Source organism: Misgurnus anguillicaudatus, chromosome 18 (assembly GCF_027580225.2).
Source record: "Misgurnus anguillicaudatus chromosome 18, ASM2758022v2, whole genome shotgun sequence".
Classification (NCBI taxonomy): domain Eukaryota; kingdom Metazoa; phylum Chordata; class Actinopteri; order Cypriniformes; family Cobitidae; genus Misgurnus; species Misgurnus anguillicaudatus.
The window spans coordinates 32,661,052-32,688,967 of NC_073354.2; the positions used below are offsets into that span (position 1 = coordinate 32,661,052).

General features: G+C 39.2%; 2 protein-coding genes across 9 annotated transcripts in view; one reads left to right on the forward strand and one right to left on the reverse strand.

The window, feature by feature from the left end:
• The window catches only part of LOC129429024 (apolipoprotein(a)), a 211,124-nt gene that overhangs the window by 159,687 nt on the left and 23,521 nt on the right, over positions 1-27,916 (reverse strand). The window lies entirely within an intron of this gene.
• LOC129429025 (apolipoprotein(a)) lies at positions 72-27,602 on the forward strand. Of its 7 annotated transcripts, none has more exons than XM_073856327.1 (27): positions 72-218; positions 2,539-2,665; positions 2,748-2,866; positions 2,943-3,105; positions 4,413-4,537; positions 5,183-5,233; positions 5,414-5,540; positions 5,623-5,741; positions 5,818-5,980; positions 6,675-6,817; positions 9,684-9,740; positions 10,825-10,951; positions 12,546-12,679; positions 12,767-12,929; positions 14,645-14,769; positions 16,971-17,097; positions 17,193-17,311; positions 17,388-17,550; positions 17,951-18,075; positions 19,852-19,978; positions 20,065-20,183; positions 20,257-20,422; positions 21,006-21,124; positions 24,698-24,818; positions 25,463-25,581; positions 25,660-25,822; positions 27,406-27,602. In XM_073856327.1, the coding sequence occupies exons 1-27, from the start codon at positions 170-172 to the stop codon at positions 27,518-27,520; spliced, it is 3,375 nt and encodes a 1,124-aa protein (XP_073712428.1). In that variant the 5' UTR covers positions 72-169; the 3' UTR covers positions 27,521-27,602. The 7 variants fall into 7 exon arrangements, with proteins under 7 accessions (XP_073712428.1, XP_073712429.1, XP_073712431.1 ...); XM_073856328.1 differs by having other exon boundaries at positions 20,260-20,422; XM_073856330.1 differs by having other exon boundaries at positions 12,546-12,664.

Here is a 27,916-nt window from a genome sequence, read left to right on the forward strand (position 1 = left end):
TTGTAAATTATGAGATCTAAAACTGTAATGTTGGGTTCACACAATGATTGACAAAGATAACATGACTTGATCCATGTCCCTGTTAGGATAATGATTGATTGGCTAAAGTTGTGTTTGTTTTACTCCTGTTTAAAATATTCAGTGCCTCTGTGATTGCCAAAGCTTCAGAATGGAGGTTCAAACGGCAATTCTTTTATTTTGTCTCTTCCTCTTCTCAGGTAAGCCAAAAAAACATGAATTAAAGTATTTAACTTATTAGTCTATTTTTTTATTTCACTGTCAGACAAATGTCAAAAATTGGTCCCAAGCTGTTACTGGGACACTACTCTGTAAACAGCTCCTATTTGAACTCTTGCACTGCAAAAAGAATTTTCAAGAAAACATCTTCTTAGCATTTTTGTCTTGTTTTGAGTAAAAATATCTAAAAATTCTTAAATTAAGATGCTTTTTCTTGATAAGCAAAATGACCCAAGAAAATTAGTCTAGTTTCTAGACCAAAAATATTAAATTTAAGTGATTTTGTGCATAAAACAAGCAAAAAAAATCTGCCAATGAGATAAGCAAAAATCTTGAACAATTTTCTTAAACACTAAATTCAAGAAAAATTTGCTTACCCCATTGGCAGATTTTTTTTGCTTGTTTTATGCACAAAATCAAGTAAATTTGATATTTGGGTCTAAAAACTACACTTATTTTCTTGGGTCGTTTTGCTCATCATAATTTAACACAACCACTAGGGGGCGCTGTGATGAAACGGTGCATGCACGTTCAGGTCATCACTGTTATGACATATACCAAGTCTCATATCAATACGCAAAAGTTTTGCAAAAGATACAGGCTGAAATACATTCTGGCGTGCTCGCCTTCACATTCTATGATGTGTTATACAACAACGGATAGGTCTACCGAAAAGCTTTTGATAAATTTTTGTCTGGAGTGTCTCTAGATAATGCCTACCAAAAATCTAGCCAATCAAACAAGCGCTCGAGGAGGAGTTTGAAAAAGTAGGTGAGCAATATAATTCAAAATGGCTGACAGGAAGTAGGTTTGACAGTGACATTTTTGGTACCGTCGGACTCAGGATGAGCCAAGGAATCAGTAAAGTGATGTCTTACTTCAGTGTGGTTCCAGCCTAAAGATTTATAGGTGCGCTCAGAACATGTCACTGATGAACCATACCAAATTTTGTAGCGATACGCCATTGCGTTCGTGAAATACTGAACTTAACAAGAAAATTCAAAATGGCCGACACCCAAAATGGCCGACCAAAAAACGTTTGTTATCATTTGTCTCGCCATGCCTCAAGGAATCTAACAAGACCACATTCATGATTTTAGACTAAAGGTTGCAGTAGTTTTTAGCAAAAATAGGCATTTTTTGAATATCATGACCACTAGGTGGCGCTGTGACGAAACGTTGCATGCACCTTCAGGTCATGACTATAATGACATATACCAAGTTTCATGTCAATACACATAAGTTTTGCTAAGATATGGCCTCACATCCATTTTGGGGTGCTCGCCACAGAATATGTTGTACCTGTATACAAGAACGCATTGGTCTATTAAAAAGCTTTTGATAACTTTTTGTCTGGGGTGTCTCTGGATGCTACATACCAAAGGACATGCAAATCAGACAAACACTCTAGGAGGAGTTCAAAAAGTAGGTTTTACGGAAAACTCAAAACGGCGAAAAAATTTGCATGACAGAAATTACATCATAGAGTGTAATTTAATCATCATATGCCAAGGATTCAGAGGAAACAAGAATTTAGTTTATAGGACGCACGGGTCAGAAGTTATGAGCATGAACATAAGTGGATTTTTGGACTGTTGGTGGCGCTAGAGGGTTTGAGTTAGACACTTCTAAGACTGTCCTCTACATGTGTGCCAAATTTCATAACTTTCCTACATACGGTTTTATGGGCTGCCATTGACTTCAATGGCGGAAGAATGAGGAAGAAGAAGAATAATAGGAAAACTAACAATAAGAATAGGTGTCTACGCCACTTCGTGGCTTGACCCCTAAATACTAAGAAACTTTTTTCTTGAAAATTATTTTTCGCAGTGTGCACCTCTGATGTACTAATATTAACTCTTTGGGGGAAGTTTCCCAGACAGGGCTTATCCTAGTCCCACACTAAAATGCATGTTTGAGCTGTCTTAATTTAAAAACATCTTGCACTGACATATCTTAAAATAAATCAGTTCCATTGTTTTGTTTCAAAATGCACACTAGTTTTGTTTTTTTGCAAGCCACATTTATAAACTAAGGCCTAGTCCTGGATTAATCTAACCCCTGTCTGGGAAACGCCCCTTTATGTCCAAAGGGCACTGCCCCAGTGACAGCTAGGGACCATTTTTCTGACAGTATGGATGTAAATAATGTGACAGTTATGAGTTTTTGTTGGTGGACTGAAAATGTGCAAATGTTAAAACATGTATTTGCTGTACACTATCGGTCTTCTGATCGAGGAGGTTTTTTTTGATCAAGCTCATGCATAATATAAATACCCATATTATTACGCTCCTGCTCTAGCCACAGAAGATTGTATGAACTGCACTGGAGAAGACTACAGAGGAAGCATCTCCATCACTGAGAGTGGATACACCTGCCAACGCTGGGACTCTCAGACACCACACAGCCATTTGTATATCCCTGCACGGTGAGAAATTAATGCATGTAGCACAAACATAACTAGACAATGTCCATTTAGTACAAGTATAAACTACTCTATGTTTTTGTAGTTTACATGAGAAAGACTTGGAGGAGAACTATTGTAGGAACCCCGATGGAAAGCCTAAGCCCTGGTGCTTCACCACAAACCCGTCCAAACGCTGGGAATTCTGCTCTGTTCCTCAATGCTGTACGCTTTTCTTTGTTAATCTGAATTTTTTTTTTGTCAAAAATTCATAAATCAATTATTGGTCTTTCTCTTTCAGTGACTGAACTGCCTGCATTTGTATCAAGGCACACGTGTGCTACCGGAGATGGAAGCTCCTACAGGGGGATTATTTCTGTAACCGAATCGGGGAAAACTTGCCAAAGCTGGGAATCTCAAACACCTCACGTGCATTCCATGACTTCAGAAAACTTCCCATGCAAGTAAGCATCAGTGAGAGAATTTTGATGGAATCATTTTTAGGTAGATTACATTTTTTTGTTTTGTTGCTAGATGTCAATAACAAAGCGTAGCTTGATCTTCTTGATTCTTTCCAGTAGCATGGAATGATGAGATGTAGACATCACCTCCTCTGCCAATCAGTCAAAAGCAGTGGTGGCCTGTGACTTCTTTTTTCGAGGGCGCACGATGCGACGTTCGTCACAACATGTATGTAGCCCGTCCATCTTGCCGGTATAGTCACGGAATATTTAGCTCATTCATTCTTGTCATTGTCACGGATCTCTGCATTTTTACGTGTCCTTACCACAGGCTTTCTTTTCCGTGTCAGTTTCACATATTTGTTCCTCAGTTGTTTGTCCTATTTTTAAACTATTTTCGCTTTGGTTTGAGGGTTAGATTTGGGGTTTGGGTTAGGATGTCATTTAACTATTGGTTTGTACTATTTTTTCCGGATTTTTAAACAATTGTCGCCTGACGTTAGGGTTAGAGTTGGGTTTGGGTTCGGATGTCATTTTATGTGACTGAAAAGAAAGTCCATGGTACGGACACGGAAAAATGCGGAGATTCATGACAATGACACGGATAAATGAGCAAAATATTCCATGACTAGAAATTCGTGAGATCAGGCTAAGCCTGTCATGTGTGTGGTTCATAATTTCAAAATATGTGTTCGGCGCGTTGAGTGAACTTATGTGCATCACTTGTCTTGTAAAACAAGTGCCTACTGCAGACGCGTCTTAAGGGTTTATGATAAAAGAGGCCCTCTCATTTGCCAGATACTCGCATAATCTCATGCGAATCAGAGTTTACTGTTAAGGGAGTGTCTTGCGTGTATTTTGTGAACGTGAGCGTCTCTTTTATCAGAAACGTTTTTGACACGTGTGCAGCAGGCACTTATTTGACAAAAAACGTAATGGTTTACATGAAGCAAACAAACACATATTTTGAAAACACAAGAAACACACATATTTTGAATTTGCACCCCTCAGAAGAGCGGTCACGAGCCGCCACTGGTCAAAAGTAATGTTCATCAAAGATGTAATAAAATAATGTTATTACTTAAATTATAATGTAAGCCAACAGAGTGGCTGGCAAGACAAATACTTCGGAGCAGATGGTCTAGGGCAGTGTATCTGACAGATGCACTCTTGGCGACCCGAGTTCAAATCGCAGCTTGAGGTCCTTTGCTAATCCCAATCCCCTCTCTCCACCCTGTACTTTCCGGTCTTGTCCTTACATGCTGTCTATCAAATAAAGGTACAATTTTTTCTAAATCATTCAATTCCAGAGGTCTTCGAGGTAACTACTGCAGAAACCCTGATGGTAACAAACGTCCCTGGTGTTACACCTCCGACCCTGAGACCCGCTGGGAATACTGCAATGTCTCCAGATGTGAGGATCGGCATAGACCTGGTTTGTACTGAAGTCGTTAAATAACTTCCCAGACAATTCTTAGCTTAATGCATGTTTGAGCTACCTTAATTTAAAAACACTTTGTACTGACATATCTTAACAGAGAAATACGCTGACTTAGCAACAAATTATGTTTTATTAACAAGGTTCGGGAGGAGCACGATCAGATAATTAACTAATCAAGCAAAGGTGCATCTAATTTGGTAATCAGCCAAACACTACATATACAGACATCCTACCTACCTCAGTCTCTTGAGATTGTTTTCAGATATCCCTCCACCACCCCAACTCACCACTCTAATCTGTTCTATCCCAGTTTGGGATGGGGGAGTACTCGGGTTCGGGCCATACCCCAGATTCGGAGTTCGAGCTTCACTCCGGATCCTGAGCCCTCCCTCAGGACAGCGCGCCAAAATATGCTTACTTTCGCAATCAGATTAGATGGAAGGGCGAACTCGTGAAACCTTGGGTCTCGAGAAATCTAAATTGCAAACTTGTTCAGGACCATGAGTAGTTCACACTTAATTCTGATATGAGCAACATAAATTAAACAGCCAAACAAAAATATCAATTTAAGCTATAAATCAGAATTGAGCTTTAATCACTCTGTCTCTCTGTTTGTCTGTCTATCCTTTCCACATCAAGATGACCCACGAATGAATCCTGAGCAGGAAGGAGAGCTTTTTATTAAAAGGGGTGAGACACATCTGTAATGTGGATATGGTTTGGGTTTCTATATAAGTTTTTGTTGGTGGACTGAAATTGTGCAAATCTTAAAACATGTTCTTGCTGTACACTATCGGTCTTCTAATTGAGGGGGTATATTTGAAGTTTATGCATAATATAATTACCAATAATATTACACTCTTGCTCTAGCTGCAGAAGATTGTATGAACTGCACTGGAGAAGACTACAGAGGAAGCATCTCCATCACTGAGAATGGATTCACCTGCCAACGCTGGGACTCTAAAACACCACACAACCATTTTTATAACCCTGCACTGTGAGAAATAATTGCATGTAGCACAAACATAACTAGACAATGTCCATTTAGTACAAATATAAACTACTCTATGTTTTTGTAGATTATTTGAGAAGGACTTGGAGGAGAACTATTGCAGGAACCCCAATGGACTGCCTAAGCCCTGGTGCTTCACCACAAACCCGTCCAAACGCTGGGAATTCTGCTCTGTTCCTCGATGCTGTAAGCTTTTCTTTGTTAATCTAAAATCTTTTTGTCAAAAATTCAGAAATCAATTATTGGTCTCTCTCTCTTTCAGTGACTGAACCGCCTGCATTTGTTTCAAGGCACACGTGTACTATTGGAGATGGAAGCTTCTACAGGGGCAACATTTCTGTAACTGAATCGGGGAAAACTTGCCAAAGCTGGGAAACTCAAACACCTCACGTGCATTCCATGACTTCAGAAAACTTCCCATGCAAGTAAGCGTCAGTGAAAGAATTATTTTTAGGTAGATTACATTTTTTTGTTTTGTTGCTAGAGGTCAATAACAAACCGTAGCTTGATCTTCTTGATTCTTTCCAGTTGCATGGAATGATGAGATGTAGACATCACCTCCTCTGCCAATCAGTCAAAAGCAGTGGCGGCCGGTGACTTCTTTTTTCGAGGGCGCACGATGCGAAGTTCGTCACAACATGTATGTAGCCCATCCAACCTGATCTCATAACTATAGGGTTTTGACGCGTGTGCAGCAGGCACTTATTTTGACAAAACATGTGATGCACATGGTTAACATGATGCAACAAACACATACAGTATTTTGAAAACACTAGAAACACACATGACACTCCGAACACATATTTTGAATTTGCGCCCCTCAGATAAGCAGTCACGTGCCGCCACTGGTCAAAAGTAATGTTCATCAAAGATGTAATGAAATAACGTTCTTACTTAAATTATAATGTAAGCCAACAGAGTGGCTTTTTAGAAACAGCAACACAGTGGCATACTTGCAGTGCATCTGACAGATGCACTTTTGGCGACCCAAGTTCAAATCGCGGCTTGAGGTCCTTTGCTAATCCCAAACCCCTCTCTCCACCCTGTACTTTCCTGTCCTGTCCTTACATGCTGTCTATCAAATAAAGGTAAAAATGTTTCTAAATCATTCAATTCCAGAGGTCTTCGAGGTAACTACTGCAGAAACCCTGATGGTAGCAAAGGTCCCTGGTGTTTCACCTCCGACCCTGAGAGACGCTGGGAATACTGCAGTGTTTCCAGATGTGAGGATCGAAGTCGATTTTGGGCCTCATATTTCAACTGTGCGTAAAAAAATTTCTATATTTTGACCTACGAATGAAATTTTGTATGTGTGCAAGTACCAAAAAAAAATCGGGATTTATCAAACGTGCGCACGTGATTCGTACGCACATCTGTAATTAATCCCACATGTTCTTAAGCACCATGCTCGTGCACGTTTATGGTCATTTGCATTCCGAAACGCCCCCATTTAACCATTTATGGTGACAACACCTCCCGTTATAAGTCACGTGGTTGTACTTTTTCCCTCACCGCAATAATGGCAAAGAAAGCAAAAAGCGTAACTTTACCGACACAGAAATGGAGGGACTGGTTGATGAGTTTGAGTCCAATCAACACATACTGTTTGGTTCACTTACTGTGGGAGGAATTACCAACATAAGGAAACATTCAGTATGGGAACATATCACCAGTGCAGTTAATTCCGTGGGGTCTGAGGAGAGGACAGTTCCAGAAATAAAAAAGTGGTTTGATATTAAATTATCTGCCAAAAAACGCGTACATCGATGTGAAATCAGTGCAACTGGAGGAGGACAGACCACAAGAGAAAATTTCTCCCTTGGACAGCCGCGTAGCCAGCATCATTGGCGACACAGCTCTGTCTGGGATTACTTGTGATGGGGACACTGATGCTTTTGTGCCAGAACAAGCCGGCCCATCTAACACCCAAATGCAAGGTAAGACAAACCAACTGGAATAGGCTGTGTAAACATTTTATTTTAAGTGTAACACAATTGAATTAATGTGTTTAAATAATTATGACCATGTGTCCTTAGTAACACCCATGGTTACAGAGGAGCTGGAGGAGCCAGTAGAGGTGGTAGAGCCGTGCCGTCCGTTGCCTCTTCCATGTGCCGTCAGCCAAGAGTGCTGACTGATGCGGTGCGTCAAAATCAAGAGGACACAACCAAATTAATGAGTTAAAAGAACAACTGAGCAACATAACCAGTGTATTGTTGCAAATTAACGAGTTTCTTAAACGGATTGCTTCTGGCACAAATAAAATGGCAAATAATCCATAAAGCATTGACTCTTTTTCCATACTGCAAAACAACTTCAAATAAATGTGTAAAAATGTGTAATGTTTCTGAGCCCGGCCAGACTTACCTAAAATGTCTGTATGATCCTCTATCTTGCCTGAATAGCAGCGGCATTGGGACGTGGCAGGAACCCTGCGTCGGGCATATAGTGCCGTCTGGTCTGGGGGGTTCCTGCAGAGGGACACTCTGCCTGACGGCCAAGTTGTGTAACACGCAGCAAGCCATGATAATTTTGCACACTTTTTCTGGCCGATACTGCAGTGTCCCCCTCGTGTTGGACAGACACAGCCATCGCCCTTTTATTAATCCTATTGCACGCTCAACTGTTCCCCTTGAGCGCGCATGGGCACGGTTGTAATTCTGTTTGTTAGGGGGGTCATTAGCCATGGCTCCAGCGGGTAATCTTGATCACCTAATAAGGAACATTTGTTTAAAAATTATACATAGCCGAGCAATAGCAGTTTAAACATCATGTAGTGTAAAACTCACCAATTAGCCAGCCATTCGCAATTGCGCCTTCTTGGAGACGCAGACTCACAGAGCTGTTCTGCATTATGAAGGAGTCGTGTGTTTCCCCAGGACACCGCGCAACAACGTTTAACAACGAGAGGTTTGCATCACAAATAACTTGCACGTTAATTGAAAGAAACCCCTTTCTGTTAACATAATTAAATATGTTTGTGGATGGTGCTTTGATGGCAATGTGAGTGTAATCTATGGCTCCTATTATGTTGGGAAATCGGGCGATGGCATAAAAGCCCCGTTTCACTTTGGCTTGCTTTGGATTTATGTAGGGGAACTGGGTGTAGTTTGGGGCCAACACAATAATCGCATCCAACACTGCCAGCATAATTTGACTCAATGATGGCTGGGAAATGCCGCATATGTCTCCAACCTCACGCTGAAATGTACCAGTTGCTAAAAATCCCAGGGTGGATAGCGGTTGGATGTGCACGAGAATAGCTTTCGTGCGTTGGGTTTCTCGCTCCAACGTTGGTCCTAAATCACGACACAAATCAAGCAGTATATTTCGGGGAAAGCGATACCTGCTTAGAAGCTACTCTGTGCTCTCGCCAAGCAGATCAGCCCGATCTTTGAAAATGCGCTCACTGAGGAGCTCACGGTTTCGGACACTTCTGGAGAATTGCAGAGCACAGCCTTACCCTTGGAGGGGTCCCTAAAATGTCACCGCAGTGACGCAGCGCGAGTTGCCTCGAAAGGAAACTTTTACAATGTATCTTAAAAGGTAACATGATGTTACCTTGCTCTCACTTGAAATGTGTCCCCACATTTAGAGTGCGTCTCATTTCTCAAAAAAAAAAATCCTTGAAATTCAAGTTAACAAAGGTGTGTGAACCCTGCTGTTAGCAACATAACACTGCATACAACAATAGATATTACATGCTGATTCATGTTATTGTTACGAAATGTCTTGTGTATTTATTTTTTTATAAATGTTAATGTTTTACAGCTCCATTTTTTAATGAAATTTTACATGGAATTTTAAGCAATTTATGCAATTGCTTAAAATTTCACATAATACGTCCTTAAAAAAATGGATGCAAAAATTATGCACCGGATTTTCATGTAAATCCAGTGTTTTATTATTTTACAGTTTAGCCTTGTTTCTATCATTTTTTACTTAATCAAAAATATTTAAAACAATTGATTTTGTATTTAAAAAAGTTCTAAAAATAAAAGAATCCTTTAATTTTTTACTGTCTTGTGTCTTTTCTTATAGTTAATGTATTAATTATAAAGAGGCACGCAAAAATGATGCACTATATTTTTTGTAAATTCAACGTATTATTTTTTACAATGTTTCCAGATAAAGATGACCCACCAATGTATCCTGAGCAGGAAGGAGAGGTTATTATTAAAAAAGGTGAGACACATTTGTGATGTGGATATGATTTGGGTTTCTATATGTACAAATTAACTATTTTGGAGGTCTTAACCTTCAGGAGAAACAACATGACCAAGCACATACTTTACTCTGACCTTGGTATTATGATATATAATGTTACGGTGAAAAAATACCCTTAAAGGGTTAGTTCACCACAAAATTATAATTTTATCATACATCACTTACTCTTGTCATTCTAAACCACCAAGTGCATTGATTGTCTTCAGAAGACATTTTTAGATATTTTTTGATGAATCCGGGAGGCGTCTGTCTGTCCCATTGACTCTAGTTAGTTTCACAATTCTTTTCCCCAGAAAGGAATGAAAGACATCGCCAAAAAGGTCCATGTTCCATACATAGTTAAAAAAAATTATATTATGAAATGACGAGAACACATTTGTGCGAAAAGAAAACAAATTATTTTATTCAACAATTTGTTCCCCTTGGTTGTTCAAAGCACGTTCACGACCAGACTACGGCGCATGCTGCTGACGTCACCTTCTGACTTAGTTGTCAGCATACAGACACAGAATAGGCTGAAAAAGTAATTTGTGCATTTATACCGGCTGTTTAAGTATTGTTTATAATTTTTGTATAATGGATTAAATAAAAAAGCAAAAAAAAAATTTGCAACTACATCAGCAGGTGTGAATGGCTCGTTCGTTTTGTTTTCTTTGCGCATAAAAGTGTTCTCGTTATGCATAAGTGGTGGAACATGGTGGACTTTATTGGCAATGTCTTTCATTCTTTTCTGGGCAAAAGAATTGTGAAAGTACCTAAAGTCAATGGGACAGACAGAAGCATCCTGGTTTTCATCAAAAATGTTCTGAAGACAATTAAAGCACTTGGTGGTTAAGAACAACACAGGGGTAAGTGATTTATGAAAAAAATAGGATTTTGGGGTGAACTATCCCTTTAATAATATCATTGAATATTTAACTTGTAACTACCCAATTCATAAGATCGTAACCATAGACAACAAGACACTTCATTTGCCAATGACTTGCTATTTGATGAAGACTGTTGCATGTGAGCTCATACTCTTAAATCTTCTCTAAATTAGATGATAATGAATGTATACACTGCAGAGGACAAGATTACAGAGGCAAGATCTCCACCAGTGAGAGTGGATACACCTGCCAACGCTGGGACTCTCAGACACCCGTGAATCATAGCTACGACCCTTCAGCGTGAGAAATTAACCCCCTAATTACAGGGCTCGGTGATAAGGAGCGCATGATGGCCCGGGGCAAGCATGAGAGATTCTTGGGCCAGTAGTTGACAGAACTGTTACATTCCCGATAGGCATGGATTACTCATAATATGCTGCTTGAGAGGTTTTGAGTGCGCGCACATCCAAAGCGTGCGTCTGGTGTAACACCAATATCTGTGAACCGTCAGATTATGTGACCGTAGTAAACACTTTAGTGCCAGTTGGGTTTAGTGGTCAGTTTGGGGGATGGATTAGGTTCACAACACAGCATCCTTCAATGATTAATCAGCGCGTCACAAACACGGTGATCCCGGTATAACCGGGTGGGAGGGGCTTATAAATGCGCATGCAGACGTGTGCATTTTACTTTCACTTTTGAATTACGCAACTGTTTAAATGCAGCACTTGCGCACGCTGCGTTAAATCGCGTATGAATTTGCGTGCAATGCGAGCAGCAACCGGCTACTTCTCCATAAAGCGCTGCTTGAAAGATGGGTTTATTATTTTTCTTAATGAAAAACGCAACAACAAAACGATCTCGCTTATATTAAACATCATATATGTATATTATAACAAAAACGAGTAAGCACGCGGCTTCTGCCATCGTCTGGTCAGTCAGCTCGCCTCGCACACTCTGATAGGAATAAATGAAATCTGACACCTGCTGCTGTGTGACGTGATGCGCGTTCAGCAGACACATTCAGTTGTTAGTGTGTTTGCTCTCTCTAACGAAACTAAATTATTTAATTACACGGAAATATCAAAACGACGGTGAAAGACGGTGTTGCGGTGGACAAGTGATTTAACCGGCGAGAAGCAGAAGCACCGGTAATCACCGTTTCACCGACTAACGCGAACAAGCCTATCCTCAACTTGGCCCATCTTTGTTCTCACCGTTGCAAACGGAAATACTTATGACTCAGTTTTTTTACTTGACTGGGGGGTTCTGGTGGACCAATCACAGTGCTTGCGGTCCGCATAGAACTGACGCACTGTTAAAAATTTGGTGAAGTGCACGTTAGTCTACGCAGAGGCTACGGATAACCTACGGCGCAGCTACTGCGTTGACCTTAAGCGCGAATATAAATTGGACTTAATTCCACGGGATACAAGCCACATCTTAGACAGTGTGCAAATAGGCGCAAAAAGTTTGGACAGCGTGCAAATACTTAAGTTTTCTTTCATTTGAACGTAAACACTTTATCTCAAATTATCTCAAATAAGTTTCCTCTTAAACAAGTTCAGTTAAGTGAATAAACATTAAACAAACAACAAAGTAAAAAACACTTCTTGACCCTTCTTGAGGTGCTGTGTCTAGATCTGGCGGCATCACACGGTGAGATTGTGAATAGCAACCAACAGCTCAGTTCACAACGCATATTGTAGCGGTTTAATAAGATTACATGGGTCAAAAACACTAAAAACAATAATCCGGCATATATTTTTTGAAAACGTAAAAAAGTAAAAAAACACGACTGGGCCGGCTGAAAAAATCCTTAGAGTTGAGCCCTGTCAGCATGAACAAGACATTGTCCATTTAACAAAAGTACATAAAATGTGTGTTTTCATAGTTATCCTGGCAAGCACTTGGAAGAGAACTATTGTAGGAACCCCGATGACAAGCCTAGGCCCTGGTGCTGGATCACAAATTCAACCCTTCGCTGGGAATTCTGCTCTATTCCTCAATGCAGTAAGCTTCACTCCTGTCAGTCTGAAATCACTGTCAAAGAATCTGCTCATTAAGTATTAGCTCTTTCTTTTAAGCTCATTAAGTATATGTTTTTTTTTATAGCGACTGAACGGCCAGCAAATGTACAAAACCTTGCGTGTGCTACTGATGATGGAATCTCCTACCGGGGCAACATTTCTGTGACTGTATCAGGGAAAACTTGCCAGAAATGGACATCTGAAACACCTCATAAGCATAGTGTAACTCCAACAAATTACCCTTGCAGGTAAGAAACAATGTGACAGTTATATTATTGGTTTTAAGGGAGATGAAAATAAAAAAAGTAAAAAAAAAAATTCATACAGTCTGTACATAAAGTCGATATATCTCTCAAGGTTTTTTTTCCTCTTGGCTAAAAATGCGGAAGGTTTTTCACCTAGGGGTTTATGGGAGTCACCCAACATTGGCTTAACTTAGCACCCTCTTCTATACGTTACATCATCACAACGCTCGCTTGTAAAGCTTATTCATAGCCTCTATATTTTGCTACTTATGTTGTATGTCGATTTTTCTGTGTTTTCCCCTGCTTCTAATGTAAAGCTGCTTTGATACATTTACCTATTGTGAAAAGCACTATATAAATAAAATTTAATTGATTTGAATATTATTCCTAAAATTCAATTTCTTTGTCGCTACAGACTTAAATATAAGGTCTGTTTACACACACAGAGAGCTAATGAATAGAGCATTTAATAATTTAATAGTAATAATAGAGCATTTAATTTTAAAGGCAAATCCTAAGGTGTAAATGGACATGTAAAACTGTCTTTGGATAGTGTTTGCATTTGAAAATGCCACATAGCTTGTATGCAGATATCAGAGAACTATTCAACATACACTAACCTAACGGATTATTAGGAACACAATACTAATACTGTGTTTGACCCCCTTTCGCCTTCAGAACTGCCTTAATTCTACGTGGGATTGATTCAAAGTATTTTTTAGAAATGTTAGCCCCTGTTGATAGGATAGCATCTTGCAGTTGATAGAGATTTGTGGGATGCACAAGGTAAGAAGCTCCCGTTCCACCACATCCCAAAGATGCTCTATTGGGTTGAGATCTGGGGACTGTGGGGGGCATTTTAGTACAGTGAACTCATTGTCATCTTCAAGCATCAGAGAATGGGTACATGGTGGTCATAAAGGAATGGACATGGTCAGAAACAATGCTCAGGTAGGCTGTGGCATTTAAATACAACATTTTTCCAGTCTTCAACTTTCCAATTTTGGTGAGCTTGTGCAAATTGTAGCCTCTTTTTCCTATTTGTAGTGGAGATGAGTGGTACCCGGTGGGGTCTTCTGCTGTTGTAGCCCATCCGCCTCAAGGTTGTGCATGTTGTGGCTTCACAAATGCTTTGCTGCATACCTCGGTTGTAATGAGTGATTATTTCAGTCAAAGTTGCTCTTCTCAGCTTGAATCAGTCGGCTCATTCTCCTCTGACCTCTAGCATCAACAAGGCATTTTCGCCCACAGGACTGGCGCATACTGGATGTTTTTCCCTTTTCACACCTTTCCTTTGTAAACCCTAGAAATGGTTGTGCGTGAAAATCCCAGTAACTGAGCAGTTTGTGAAATACTCAGACCGGCCCATCTGGCACCAACAAACATGCCACGCTCAAAATTACTTAAATCACCTTTTTTCCCATTCTGACACTCAGTTTGGAGTTCAGGAGATTGTCTTGACCAGGATCACACCCCTAAATGCATTGAAGCAACTGCCATGTGATTGGTTGATTAGATAATTGCATTAATGAGAAATTGAACAGGTGTTCCTAATAATCTTTTAGGTGAGTGTATTATTTCAATGCATTCTTTGGCACCTTTGAACTCAAAACAAAAATTTTTAGAGCATCTAAAAACAGTACATTGTATGTTTCTGGGATGACAAAAGTAATATGAGGTGAAATATTGATTTAACATGAAGAATTTTTCCATTCCAGTGGCCTAGAAGAGAACTACTGCAGAAACCCTGATAGTAAAAAAGGTCCCTGGTGTTACACCAAAGATCCTGAGACCCGCTGGAAATACTGCAGTGTGCCCATTTGTAAAGATCCATCTAGACCTGGTCTGTACTGAACTAGTATTGCACTTATTACTGTAGAGTATATCAATGTAGATTCTGGTACAAAATCATGTTTTTAAGTACAGACGCTCTGAGAGGCCATGAACTACTGTATTTTCCTGACATGTTTTATTGTGAGCATGACATGAATGGTTCGTTATATGATATTCTAACATACTAAAAACTGCAACTTTATCATTGTAGGCACTATAATGATGCTGGAAATATGCCCAATTGTGTAGCCAGCCAATAAGCTAAATGCGCCCAGCCAATAAACGCAAGCATTACACACGGGGGTCACCGCAGCATTTACATATTTTTACAGCAATTATATGCCTACACATTGCCAAAATCACAGCATAAAATTACAGGTATCACTTAAATAAAATATATATGTGTGTTTTCTGCTCTTTTTGTGCACATGTCTGATATATGCGGACTGTTCTTCAGCAGCACGAGGTTATCCACTGCTTTACAAAGAGCAGACATATAAAACATTAGTAATTTAAATTTAAAAACATAAATCAATTACCTTTTACCTAACAGACTTGCACTAACTTGAACACATGTGAGTAAATATTTATTTTAGTGTAATAGGCGAACACATGCAGGTTTTGTTATGAACATCATAATTAGGACTATTATAAAGATAACATAGAGAGAAACCATTGTCCGGGAGCTTGATGGCTGTATTTTCACACTTTGACATTTGATGATAAAAATGCACAATAATTAAGGAAAATATTTGGTTATTCACTGCAAAAAAACACATTTTCTTAGTATTTTTGTCTTGTTTATCTAAAAATTCTTAAGATGCTTTTTCTTGATGAGCAAAACGACCCTAGAAAATAAGTCTAGTTTTTAGACAAAAATATTAAATTAAAGTGATTTTGTTACCCCATCTGCAGATTTTTTTTGCTTGTTTTATGCACAAAATCACTTAAATTTGATATTTTTGGTCTAAAAACTAGACTTATTTTCTTGGGTCGTTTTGCTCATTAAGAAAAAGCATTTTAATTTAAGAATTTTTAGATATATTTAATAAAAACAAGACAAAAATACTAAGATTTTTTGCAGTGTTTACACTGTGTTCTGGGGTTATCTAATGGATATTTGATGCTATCCATCTGTCGGGCCATCTCGCACTCCCGTCATCTGTGTCGCCAATTCCCATTAATTGCGCACATTTTTAGCCCCATTTTGTGCGTACGCACGCTTTATAAATGAGGCCCCAGGACTGGGACCATTTGTATGGTTATAAAATTTAGTTTGATAGATGGCAAATTACGGAGCCCCTTAGGGGACATGGATCAAAAATTAAATAAAGTTTAGTTTCGATAGTTTCACGTGCGCGCGTGAAAGTTTCACGTGAGCACCCGAAACTAAACTTTAAAAAAATTCTTCTCATGAAGGTTTCGCGTGAGCACATGAAACTAAACGTTAGATTTTTTACTCTAATGTCACCTTAAGGGCTCGGTAGCAAATAAATGATCAAGGCAGAAAAATTGTGATGTAAAGTTACAATACAGTAACATCAATGTTGACATCTTTAGAAATATTTGTTAAAATTTCCAAAAATGAAGTCATGATCATTAAAAACAAGACAAAATACACCCTCTGTTTTGCTGGAGCAGTGTAAGGGGCCAGTCACACCAAAAGCGCTTTAAACGCTTGCAAACGCAAGGCGCGAAGCACTGCCTTTTTTAAAAAAAGAGCAGTGCGACGCGGCTTTTCATATTGCTAAGCAACCACCGAGTCAGCTGTCTTTTCAATCAAATATTAAAGCGTGAGCGCTCTTTTGCTGTTAACTGTCATATTAGCAGAAACTTTAAAAAGAGGACGCTTGCTCTGACCTTGTTTGAGGGTGAGAGGTGCACAAACACGCAGGAGAAAGTGAGCGAGTGGAGTCCGGTTTTTCAAAGCAACTGTAAACTTCCCTCACCACAACGTAAGGCCCGCCTCTCCCCTCATTCGATTGGACAATGGAAAGACGCGAATGACGTCGGGCGCTTCTACGCTCTCAGCGCTCCTTCAAAAACGCGTGCGCGGCAGGCGGCAAAAAAACGCAAGGCGCTTGGCGCGCAAACGCTAATAGAATATCATTCGAAAAAGGCGCCTGCAACTGCCATAAACGCTTTTGGTATGACTGGCCCCTAATGCTTGTTTCCTGTGATGTCAAACTCTTGTATCTGATCTTGCTCTAGCTGCAGATGAATGTATGCAATGCAGAGGAGAAGACTACAGAGGCACGATCTCCGTCACTGAGAGTGGATACACCTGCCAACGCTGGGACTCTCAGAGACCACACAAACACAAATTCATCACTTCAGTGTGAGAAATGTTCACTTATACAGCATGAATGAGATATTCTTTAGATTTGTTAAAGTTCTTCAGATTTGTAAAAGTACACAATATGTGTTTTGTAGTTTACATGAGGAGGCCTTGGAGGAGAACTATTGTAGAAACCCTGATGGGAAGCGTAGGCCCTGGTGCTATACCACAGATCCGTCCAAACGCTGGGAATTCTGCTCTATTCCTGAATGCGGTAAGCTTCACTACTGTCAGACTGAAATTGGCGTCAAATATTCAGTTCATCAACTACTGGTACATTTTTCTTGTAGCAACTGAACCCACAATTGTACAAAAAGAGTTCAAATGTGCCACTGGAAAAGGACGCTCCTATAGGGGCAAGATTTCTGTGACTGGTTCAGGGAAAACCTGCCAGAAATGGTTATCTAATATTGCTAGACTGCATTCAACACTTCCAGAAGACTTCCCGTGTGGGTAAGAATCACTGCAACAGTTTAAATGAACACCTTTTGAGGGTGACTGAAATGTTGACTTTTGCTAGAAATGTTACATTTACTTTAAATTCACTCCCAAAAAATAGGTTTGTCACTTTTTGCAAATGACAAAATCTTGCACATAAATGATTCACAGATAAATAAAATGAGAATTACACAAATAATAATGACTAGTATGCGAAAAATCTGATACAGTCATTTTTGTCTACATCAAATTCCCTTAAAATCAGCCACCATGACCAAGGACTGCCCAAGAGGCCACATGACTGACACTTAAAATGTTTCGATTTGTGTCGCGTCATGTTTAGGGGCTTGGAGATTTCGCCACAATAACAGACTGGTGTGCTTCTGCTTTAACATTAAGAACTATGTAATTGCAGAGGTCTTGAAGGGAACTACTGCAGGAACCCTAATAATAGAAAAGGTCCCTGGTGTTTCACTACAGACCCTAGGACCCAGTGGGAATACTGCGATGTACCCAATTGTGAAGATCCGCCTAGACTTGGTCTGTATTATTAAATGTCTCAAATGCATTATATAAAACATAGATCCTATATTAAAACAAAGACTATAGAAATACAAGATACTGCAGTATGACTATGAATGTGAGAATGAATTGTTATCATATAATAGCCATTTCTAAGTGTGAGGTAATGTAGAAAATGATGAAACGATGGGTAAATTTGCTTTTACCTTGATCATCGATTTCACTTCAGTTGAAATCTGCAACTTTACTGTGTCATTGTAGACACTAATGATGCTAAATATGTGGTCAGTTTTCTTACGTAAGACATAATCCCCGGCTAGCCATGCATTAAAGGGTTTTAATGCACAACGTTGAGGCCGCTTCGCATCGGGTAGTTGCCTCTGCGTTGTGCATTAAAATCCTTTAATCCTTTATGTCACTTTCAGTGACTTTTTGCACCAAAGACAGAAGAATTGTGATTTCGAGATCTACTCTGCTTCTTTTGCAAGTTTGATGTGTCTCAGATCAGGTAAAGACAGCATTGCTTGACTTAAAGTCTTTATCACGTATGATGTTGTATTTTGTAATGTGATGTTTTATACCTGATCTGAGACACATCAAACTTCCAACGTTGTATTCACGTCCAGCGGTAGACTGAAAAGAGGCATAAAACTCCCGCAATGTCTCATTTAAAAGATAAGCAGAGTAGATCTCCAAATCACAATTGACCTATGGCTAAGCCACGCCCCAAACGCTATGAGCCAATCACAGTGCGCTAGCTAACCCAATACACTTGGACATTCTCTGCTTTCACGGCCATTGAAATGCATTGCAGTTAGTCAGTTTTCATTCATTTTATATGTTTTTTCTTGTCATTTTAAGTTTAAACTCTGACACTAAGTATCTCGAGATGCTGGGCGACTTTGTGTATTTTTACCCGTATTTTTACCCTTTCCCAAGCCACATCTCAACCGAAATAAGTGTCTGCTCTGTATTAAGTTATGCGGTAAACCACAACACCAACTAAACGTGAATAAATGAAACAAGGATGTCTACATCTGTTCTAAGCTAATTCAACAATGTATTTGAGCGTTATCTTTAACATCTCTAATGTAACGTTAGCCTAATATTAGAAAATGTTAACGTAAGCTGCGTTGTACATCATGTCACTTAGCTTCATTAATGTATCTGTAAATAACCGAGACAACAAATGTTATTTGTAATAGCATGTTGCGCAGATAGGTACTCTTGGTAAACATGGTAAGAAGGCTTGTCCTGAAAACGTATGCAACTTAGACCTGTACATATTTAATTTGATCATGATGCGATTTATCGCGTTTACACTGTGACCTGTACATTTTTGCGTGGAGCTGAAGCTTTTCATCGACCTTTTCAACAATAAAATTATTGATATAACCCTCCAATGCATAGTTAATTCCGTTTTGGTGACTTCGACGTGATATTTAGTCTTTCTGTCTCCAAAAATCATCAATTGCCTCCTGTGAAATGTCTCCTACTGTGACAGCTGCCATAGCGCCTGTGACCGAATGTTGATTGTTTGTCCGAGTGAGTGGAGGGGGCGTGGCTTATCCATAGGTCAATTGTTCTGTCTTTGGCGCAAAAAGTCACTGAAAGTGTTAACTGCAAATTTAGTTTAAAGTCGTAGAGTTTAAAAAAGAGACGCACATAGGTACTCGCACACGCATCTCAAAAATAATGTTATGATTATAAAAAGACAAGACAGAAAAAATCTTACCCCTTGTTTTCTGAAGATTGTTTTTCTGTGATGTCACACTCTTGTATATCTTGCTCTAGCTGTAAATGAATGTTTGCACTGCATTGGAGAAAACTACAGAGGCAACATCTCCATCACTGAGAGCGGGCACACCTGCCAACGCTGGGACTCTCAGACGCCACACAAACATCTTTATGTTCCTCCACTGTGAGAAATGATCACTTACTTAGGATTAATAAGATATTCTTTAAAGATTTATTAACAACACACAAAATGTGAATTTGTTTTTGTAGTTCAGATGACATGCACCTGGAGGAGAATTATTGTAGGAACCCTGATAGAAAGCCTAGACCTTGGTGCTATACCACAGATCCATCCAAAAGCTGGGAATTCTGCTCGATTCCTAAATGTCGTAAGCTTCACTCCTGTCAGCCTGAAATCTATGGGTCAAATTTTCAATTGGGTTATTGGTCATCTTTCTTTAGTAGGAACTAAACCACCCACAATTGAACCAACGTTCACCTGTGCTACTGGAGATGGCAGCTCCTACAGAGGTTCTATTTCTGTGACCAAATCAGAAAAAAATTGTCAGCGATGGACATCTAATATTTCTAAGATATCTTCCACACTTCCAGAAGACTACCCATGCAGGTAAGTATTACTACAACAGTTAGAATAAGCACATGTATTTTTACACAAAAATACTTTCATCATTATTTAATTGAATTTCTTCATCTAACATTGTTTGTGTGTAGGCTATGTTGATTTTTATGTTACAAAAAAGACATTTTTTTAGAATTACTTCAATTTAAAAAATAGCATTCTTAAATTCAATGCGAGAAAAATGCTGTTTCGGTCAACGTGCCAATTTCTGGGATGACGTTTCATGTAATGGATAGGGAGCCGGCTGTTATTTGAAAAATAATGGCTGCCTGTATATTATCTTGATTATTACATGGTTATGTACCTTATTAAGTATGGTAAGGAAAAATATCTTATTTCTCATTTTTAACGAATACAAACATGGAAAATGCTTACTTTCGGATTTAATATAAGATAAGACGTTCAAATGTCACAAACACACTATTTGATTTAATAATTTTTAAATATTATATAATGTCATACATGTTATTAAAACACATATTTATATTTATGTTTTTGTGTAATATTAAATCGAGCATTTCAAAGAGCCGTGTAATAAACTGATTTAACATGAAGAATTATTCCATTCCAGTGGCCTTCAAAGGAACTACTGCAGGAACCCTGATGGTAAAAAAATGCCCTGGTGTTACACCACAGACCCTAAGATCGAGTGGGAATACTGCGATGTCCCTGTTTGTGAAGATAAAACTGGTTTGTACTGAAGCAGTCATTACATGACTCAAACTGTAGATTCTGTCTTAAAATCATTTGTTTACACTGATTTTTGTCTTGTTTTCCAGTATAAATATCTGAGAATTCTTAAATTGAGATTATTGTATTTGATAAGCAAAGTGGTTTAAGATTTTAAGTCTTGTTTAGAGGATTTAAGAGGTTTATGGGTAAGAGGTCTTCCATCACTTCCGGTTTTGGGAACGCTGTGTGTGTTTGGCTGCGGCTCCACGCTGGACCTGTTTGTTTGTTTGTTTACTCTTTCACTCTTTTTCTTAAGCCTGTAAAGTAGGTCTCTGGGTCTTACTTTCCACACGTTTTGCATCTCGGACTACGTTAAAACTGGATTTAATTTTACGCCAAACTGGATTTAATTCTTCTTGTCCTGGTGTGCATTTTGTCGCTGCTGGGGATCTCTCAGCTGTTGGCTGCTGTGAGCCCTCTCACCCTTCTGTCCTCCATCTAATCAAACTGACTGTGAGGTGAGTTAACACTCTTCTATCAGTCGTTTCCTAGCTTAATGTCCGGTTGGGTAGCTTTCTTCTCCATAAGCTTTTATAGATGTTGTGATGGAAGCGGTTCTGGCTAACGTGGTCCTGCTGATAGCTGGTTTTCTCGCGACTAATGTTAATAGGCCAAAAGCGTCTTTATTTGCTTTTTCTCTGGGCCCTGTTATCTTTGGATTGTTTGCAAACATGGGAGCCAGTTACCTGGCTTGTGAACTCAATGCACTTAATACACACCCACGGCTCGATCCTGCGACTTATGAGCGTTGCCGCTCGCTTGAGATTCTCCGTCGACCCCATTACGTGCACCGATCAGTTCGTAGGCTTTTCGATGTTTACCAGCCAACGTGTATTTGGTCAATAAATAGAGCTTAGAGACTCTCACCCACCACGATCCCTTACGTACATTAATAAGTCTGACCCTAGCGCAGCTGGAAACATAGAGGCGCAAAACCATTTTGCTCTGCTCAACTGTCGCTCCATCACGGATAACGGCCCCTATTTGAATGAACTAACTACTGACTACAATATAGATATGTTATTTCTTCCCGAGACTTGGCAAACACCGAACAACTTTCTGCATCTAAATCTGCTTACACCAGGTGGATATCAGTACCTGTCTAAACCGTGACTATCCGGCAAAGGAGTTGGCCTTGCGATCCTCTTTAGAAACTCTGTCACTTTCCCAGTTAGACTTCCAAAGTACGAAGTCTTTTGAATATGGTTCTAAAGGTGGGCTCAAAATGTCCCCTTATAATCATCCTAATCTATAGGCCACCCAAGCAGCATAATGACTTTTTCTCTGAACTCAGTGAATTACTAACCTTAACTTGTATTACATACTCTAAAGTCATCTTACTTGGTGACTTTAATATACATGTTGACGTTACCGGTCCTGCACCAATAGCACTCAGCTTAAGTCTACACAACTCTGCCGAATTACTAAACTCTGCCTATACATCAGTAGACGCGATTCCGCCTCATTTGCACATCTGGTTCACGCGAAAGGCGCAATTTGAACTTTGGCGGAAAAACGTGCCGTTTAGTGATTACAGAAAGCGTCCGGAGTCGCAGAAGGCCCTTCCATGACACGAATTTCCGTGTGAATGTCTCGATGACTAGAATTTTATGTGCGAATGATGCAAGGTAACTCAAAATGTTCAAGCGGCAAACTAGAAGCGATAGACGCGACTATGACACCTCAAACGCGGCTGGTGGTAACCCACGGTAAGAATTCTTACTGTGGGTTAACACCAGCCACGTTTGAGGCGTCAAATTTTTGCCACTTGAACATTCTGAGTTTACTCGCTTTATTCGCGCGTGGAATTCTAGTCATCGAGACATTCACATGGAAATTCGTGTCATGGGAGGGGCTTCTGCGACTTCGCTCGCTTCCTGTAATCATGTCACTACTAGAGCAAGCTCCTGATTGGTAAACGCGGCACGTTTTTCCGCCAAAGTTTGCATTTTTTAACTCACGTGTTTCGCGCAGCAACAGCATTTGCGCGAACAAGACGTGCGAATGAGGCGGAATAGCATCTACCGCGCCGTGATAAACGCCTCATTTGCGCTGCGAGACCTCCAGACGCGCGTCAATGCGTCTTCACATTGACTTAATATTGAATCACTCGCGCTTGACACCTCTACCGTGGCTGGTCTGAACCCAGCATTACATATTTATACTGATAAACAAGACAAAAATACTAAGTAAGAAGAAATTCATTTTTGCAGTGAGTAAGCAAAGAACCTTTAGGAGGATATTGACTACACTGAAAACCCTAATAAGTTGACTGAACTCATTTGAGTGAGTAAACTTGTTGGATAGTGCAGATTAAGAGGTGGTATTATTATAATAAGTTCCCCTTCTGACATCACAAGGGAGCCAAATTTCAATTACCTATTTACATGTATCTTCATTATAGTGGAGAGAAAAACACTAAATTGAATGTGGTGCATCTTGCATACCAAAGCAAACAATGATGACCTGAACGATGTAACATCAAGAATCATCAATAATGCTACAAAAAGTGTCAAATTTAAAATTAAATCATTTAAAGTTTTCAGGTGCAAGGGCTTATGGGCAGGTGGCCTTCCTGTGTGGAGTTTCTGCATGTTCTCCCTGTGTCAGTGTTGGTTTACTCTGGGTACTCCGGTTTCCTCCCACAGGCCAAAAACATGCAAGTTAGGCAAATTGGAGATACCAAAATTGTCTCTCCCCCAACCTGTGTATGGTTCAACTTGTCTGAATAAAACTTGTTCTTGCCATGAATATAGCCGTAAACGCTGGAATGGCGTTAAAAAATAAAGGAAGAAGAAGAACTAATAATTAATTGCACTGGATTTTTTCTTAAGTTAAATGAACAAAAATAATTAAGTTATAGATCCAAAATGCAAAATCATGAATGGTTGACTTTTTGAGTACAAACCAGCATTAGGGCTTTCAGTGTATTATTTTCTCCTTGCAATCTTGACTCCACAAAAAAAAAAATTCTTCATTTGGAATTAATTTGTAAATGCAATATACTGTACATATAAAAACAAGGATGTGCACTGTACATTTGTTTTCAAATATTCAGTCAAGCTATAACCTACCATTTTATCAGCATCTGTTTAGTTTCAAAGTCAGCCAACTCGAGGGATCAGGGATCAAACATAAAATTATGTTTAAGAGATGGCAATATAATGGTTTGAGACTGACCAGAAATGTGCTCTTATCCATTTTTAAAGGAACAGTATGTAAGAAATGTATATCAATTAATCATAAAATGGCCCTGATATTTCACTAGACATTAAGAAATCATTTTCATTTCAAATACTTATATTACTCACAACAGTGGTCTGGCCAGGATATTGTCATTTAAAAAGTGGAGTTGCAGCCCTCAACTGATGTTTATGTTGTCATGTTGTGTATTGGCCACCATTTGTGTGATTGCAGTACCAGTTTTAGCCACAAGTTTTGTGATTGCAATACCAGTTTTGGCCACAATCCTACATACTGTTCCTTTAAGGAGATTGATTGTGTTATCATGTGTTTCCTGAACTGCTGCAGAAGAATGTACAAACTGCAAAGGAATCGAGTACAGGGGCAAGATCTCCACCACTGAGAATGGATACACCTGCCAACACTGGGACTCTCAGAAACCCCACAAACATGGTTTCAACCCTGCATAGTAATAAATCTTTCTTACTCAGCATGAATAAGATGATGTTTTAAAATATAGGCCCAATTTCATTTCTACCCCACCCCTACACTTTCCCCTACCACTTTGTTTAGCGCGTTCAGGTGAAGGGATAGGGATGTCTTAATTCTCTATGTGACCTTTGTAAAGACAAATGTAACCCGCCCCGGATCCCCTGACTCAACGCATCCCTGTTCCCCCATCTGATGGCGTCCTGGTTCCCCCGGTCTAATCGCATTCCAAAGGCGGAGGAGGAAAACTCCTGGTGCTTTAAATTGCCAGTCCACTACAGAGATTGCGAACACACCGGGGAAACCGGAACATGAATAGATAGAAGACGAGGGCGCTCTGAATTGCCAAGAGAGGGGTGTGTGGTGTGCTGCTTTTGGGCTTCCACTTTTTAGATTTTAGACTGTAACTTAACTTATATGACTATAGGTGAGGGTGGCATCTTTTAAGTTTTTGATAAACATTGCATCCACTTTGACGTATAGGGCATATGATGTCACATGACTTTGTAGTAGTGGTGTCCCAGTTTTTCCCCATTACACTCTGTTTTAAGGAGCAACGGGAAGGGGTGAGGCGTAGGGGTATAAATTAGAATTGGGCCTTAGTACACAAAATATGCTTTTTAGTTATTTTGAGCAGAACTTGGTGGAGAACTATTGCAGGAACCCTTCTAGAGACTCCAGGCCTTGGTGCTATACCACAGATCCAGACAAACGATGGGAATACTGCTCTATTCCTCAATGCAGTAAGCTTTACTCCTGTCACTCTGAAATCAGTGTGTAAAAAAATGCGTTAATCAATTATTGATCATTTTTTGTTATAGCAAATAAACCACCCACAGTTGTACAAGAGCACACCTGTGCTTCTGGAGATGGAAGCTCCTACAGAGGTATGATTTCACACACCAAATCATGGAAAACCTGCCGGAGCTGGAGTTTTATGTCTAACCGCATATATTCCAAATTTTCAGAGGACTACCCATGCAAGTAAGAATCAATGAAATTGTTTTAATGAACTGGGCTGCGTTCCCCGAAACCTTCTTAGCTCTACGTCGTTCTTAAGTTGTACCTTAAGCTGTACCTTATCGTTAATACGTGTTTCCCGAAACGTTCTTAGTTACGTATCACTTCTGTAAGTCGTTCGTTCGGAAGGTTGGTCTGGAGCCCTCTTAGCTTAGCTATACCTTATCCCACTTGCAGTAGATTGCAGTCTATATAACTAAATATCTGTTTAAAAAAAAGTTGAAGTACACTCCGTGTTAAATTAGGCATTTTTTATTTAAAGAATAAAACATTCACATAGTTAGACATCATTACACTGATGGTTGTTAGATTTTTTTTTTCAAAGAAACATCAGCTTCGAACTATTATTACAGGCTAAAGAAACTATTAAAAAAGATTTTGGGTGGAGGAGTTGGTGAAACTATGGCAGGCAGCTATACAGCAAATCTTACTATTTCATTTGTGCATTTCAAATCCGTTAAATCTTTAGTTTACCGGCTATTTTAGCTGCAATAAAACAAATCAAGTAAAATCGCATGCCACGGGAGCACATTCATCACGAAATCATAATTGTTGATTTTCCTAAATATTATTATTGATGTTAAGTCGACTTTGCATCGAAGTTTTTAATGTTTTCTAACTTTGAGGCAGCTGCATGCCATATTCTTTATAAACACTCAAAAGAAACTGCTCCACTTGATTATTGCTTGTATAAGGTCATAACTAGTATAACTAGCTTGTATCACTAATCAAAGCTAAAATCTAAAACAATCATAATATATATTTATATATCATATAATATATATTTTTATGTTATTTTTAAGGTAAACAGACAGGCGCGGCTCCAGATGCGTCCATTAAGCGTTATCCGCATTGTAAACGCGCTGCTTGCGCAGTGTCCAAGCACATAAACGCGTGAACTAATGAACAACATTGTTTTTATATATTTTAAGTGTAATGCCAAGCCAGGTGACTTGCACGACCCACCTTATTCCCCTGTGCAACGCATTTATTGGGAAATTATCCTTTAAAGTGAAGGAATAATGGATGCATTGGAGCAGTTTATGCATTATACGTTTGGACATGAAGTTGCGAGTTTTGCATGGGTTTGATATAAAATAAAATATACAAGGTTTATATTTAGTTGTTTGCAATTTGAAATATTTTTACCAGATATTCCTAATAAATTTAACTTTTTCTATTTCTGAAATGTTTCTTTAATAAATAACACCGCTCTCTCATAACGCAGCGAAGTACCTATTACATAAAGTGAACAATTGATTGTCGAGCAATCGATATCAACCTATTCAGCACCATCGCCATGGACAGCACCTGGTAACGTCGTACGTAAGAAAGAATACCTTAAGAAACCCGCTAAGGTACAGTTCGGGAAACGCGCCTAGAAAAGGTAAACCTGTAGTTAAGGTTTAACTTAAGAGTCTTCGTAGCGCGCTAAGGGAGAACGTTATCGGGAAACGCAGCCCTGGTTTTGAGAAAGCTGTCAGGTTATGGATTCTGATGTAATGAGGTGAACTACTGCTTTAACATTAAGATTTTTTTCATTCCAGTGGCATTACATCGAACTACTGCAGGAACCCTGATAGGAGCCTAGGTCCCTGGTGCTACACCGGACACGATAGTGACGATTGGGAATTCTGCAATGTACCCAGTTGTGAAGAGTAACCTGGACCGGTGTGCACTGAAGTAGTCATTCAATTACTTAAACTTATTACAAAAAATGTATGTAAGTTATGTCGTTATAACGACATCTTTTCTCGTTATAACGATATATTATGTCGTTAAAATGACATCTTTTCTCGTTATAACGAGATATTATGTCATTAAAACTAAATGTTTTTCTCGTTATAACGAGATATTATGTCATTAAAACGACATCTTTTTCTCTTTAAATTTACATATTTTCCGTATTAAGGAGACTTAAATTTTATTTAAATTACACATATTCTCACGCACGCTGTTCCATTAATCGACCCTTCAATGCAGAACTGCTTTTTGCAAGATCATTGGACATTTAACTCACCTAATTCATTCTAACTTTATTCTTTTCATTTTTACTTT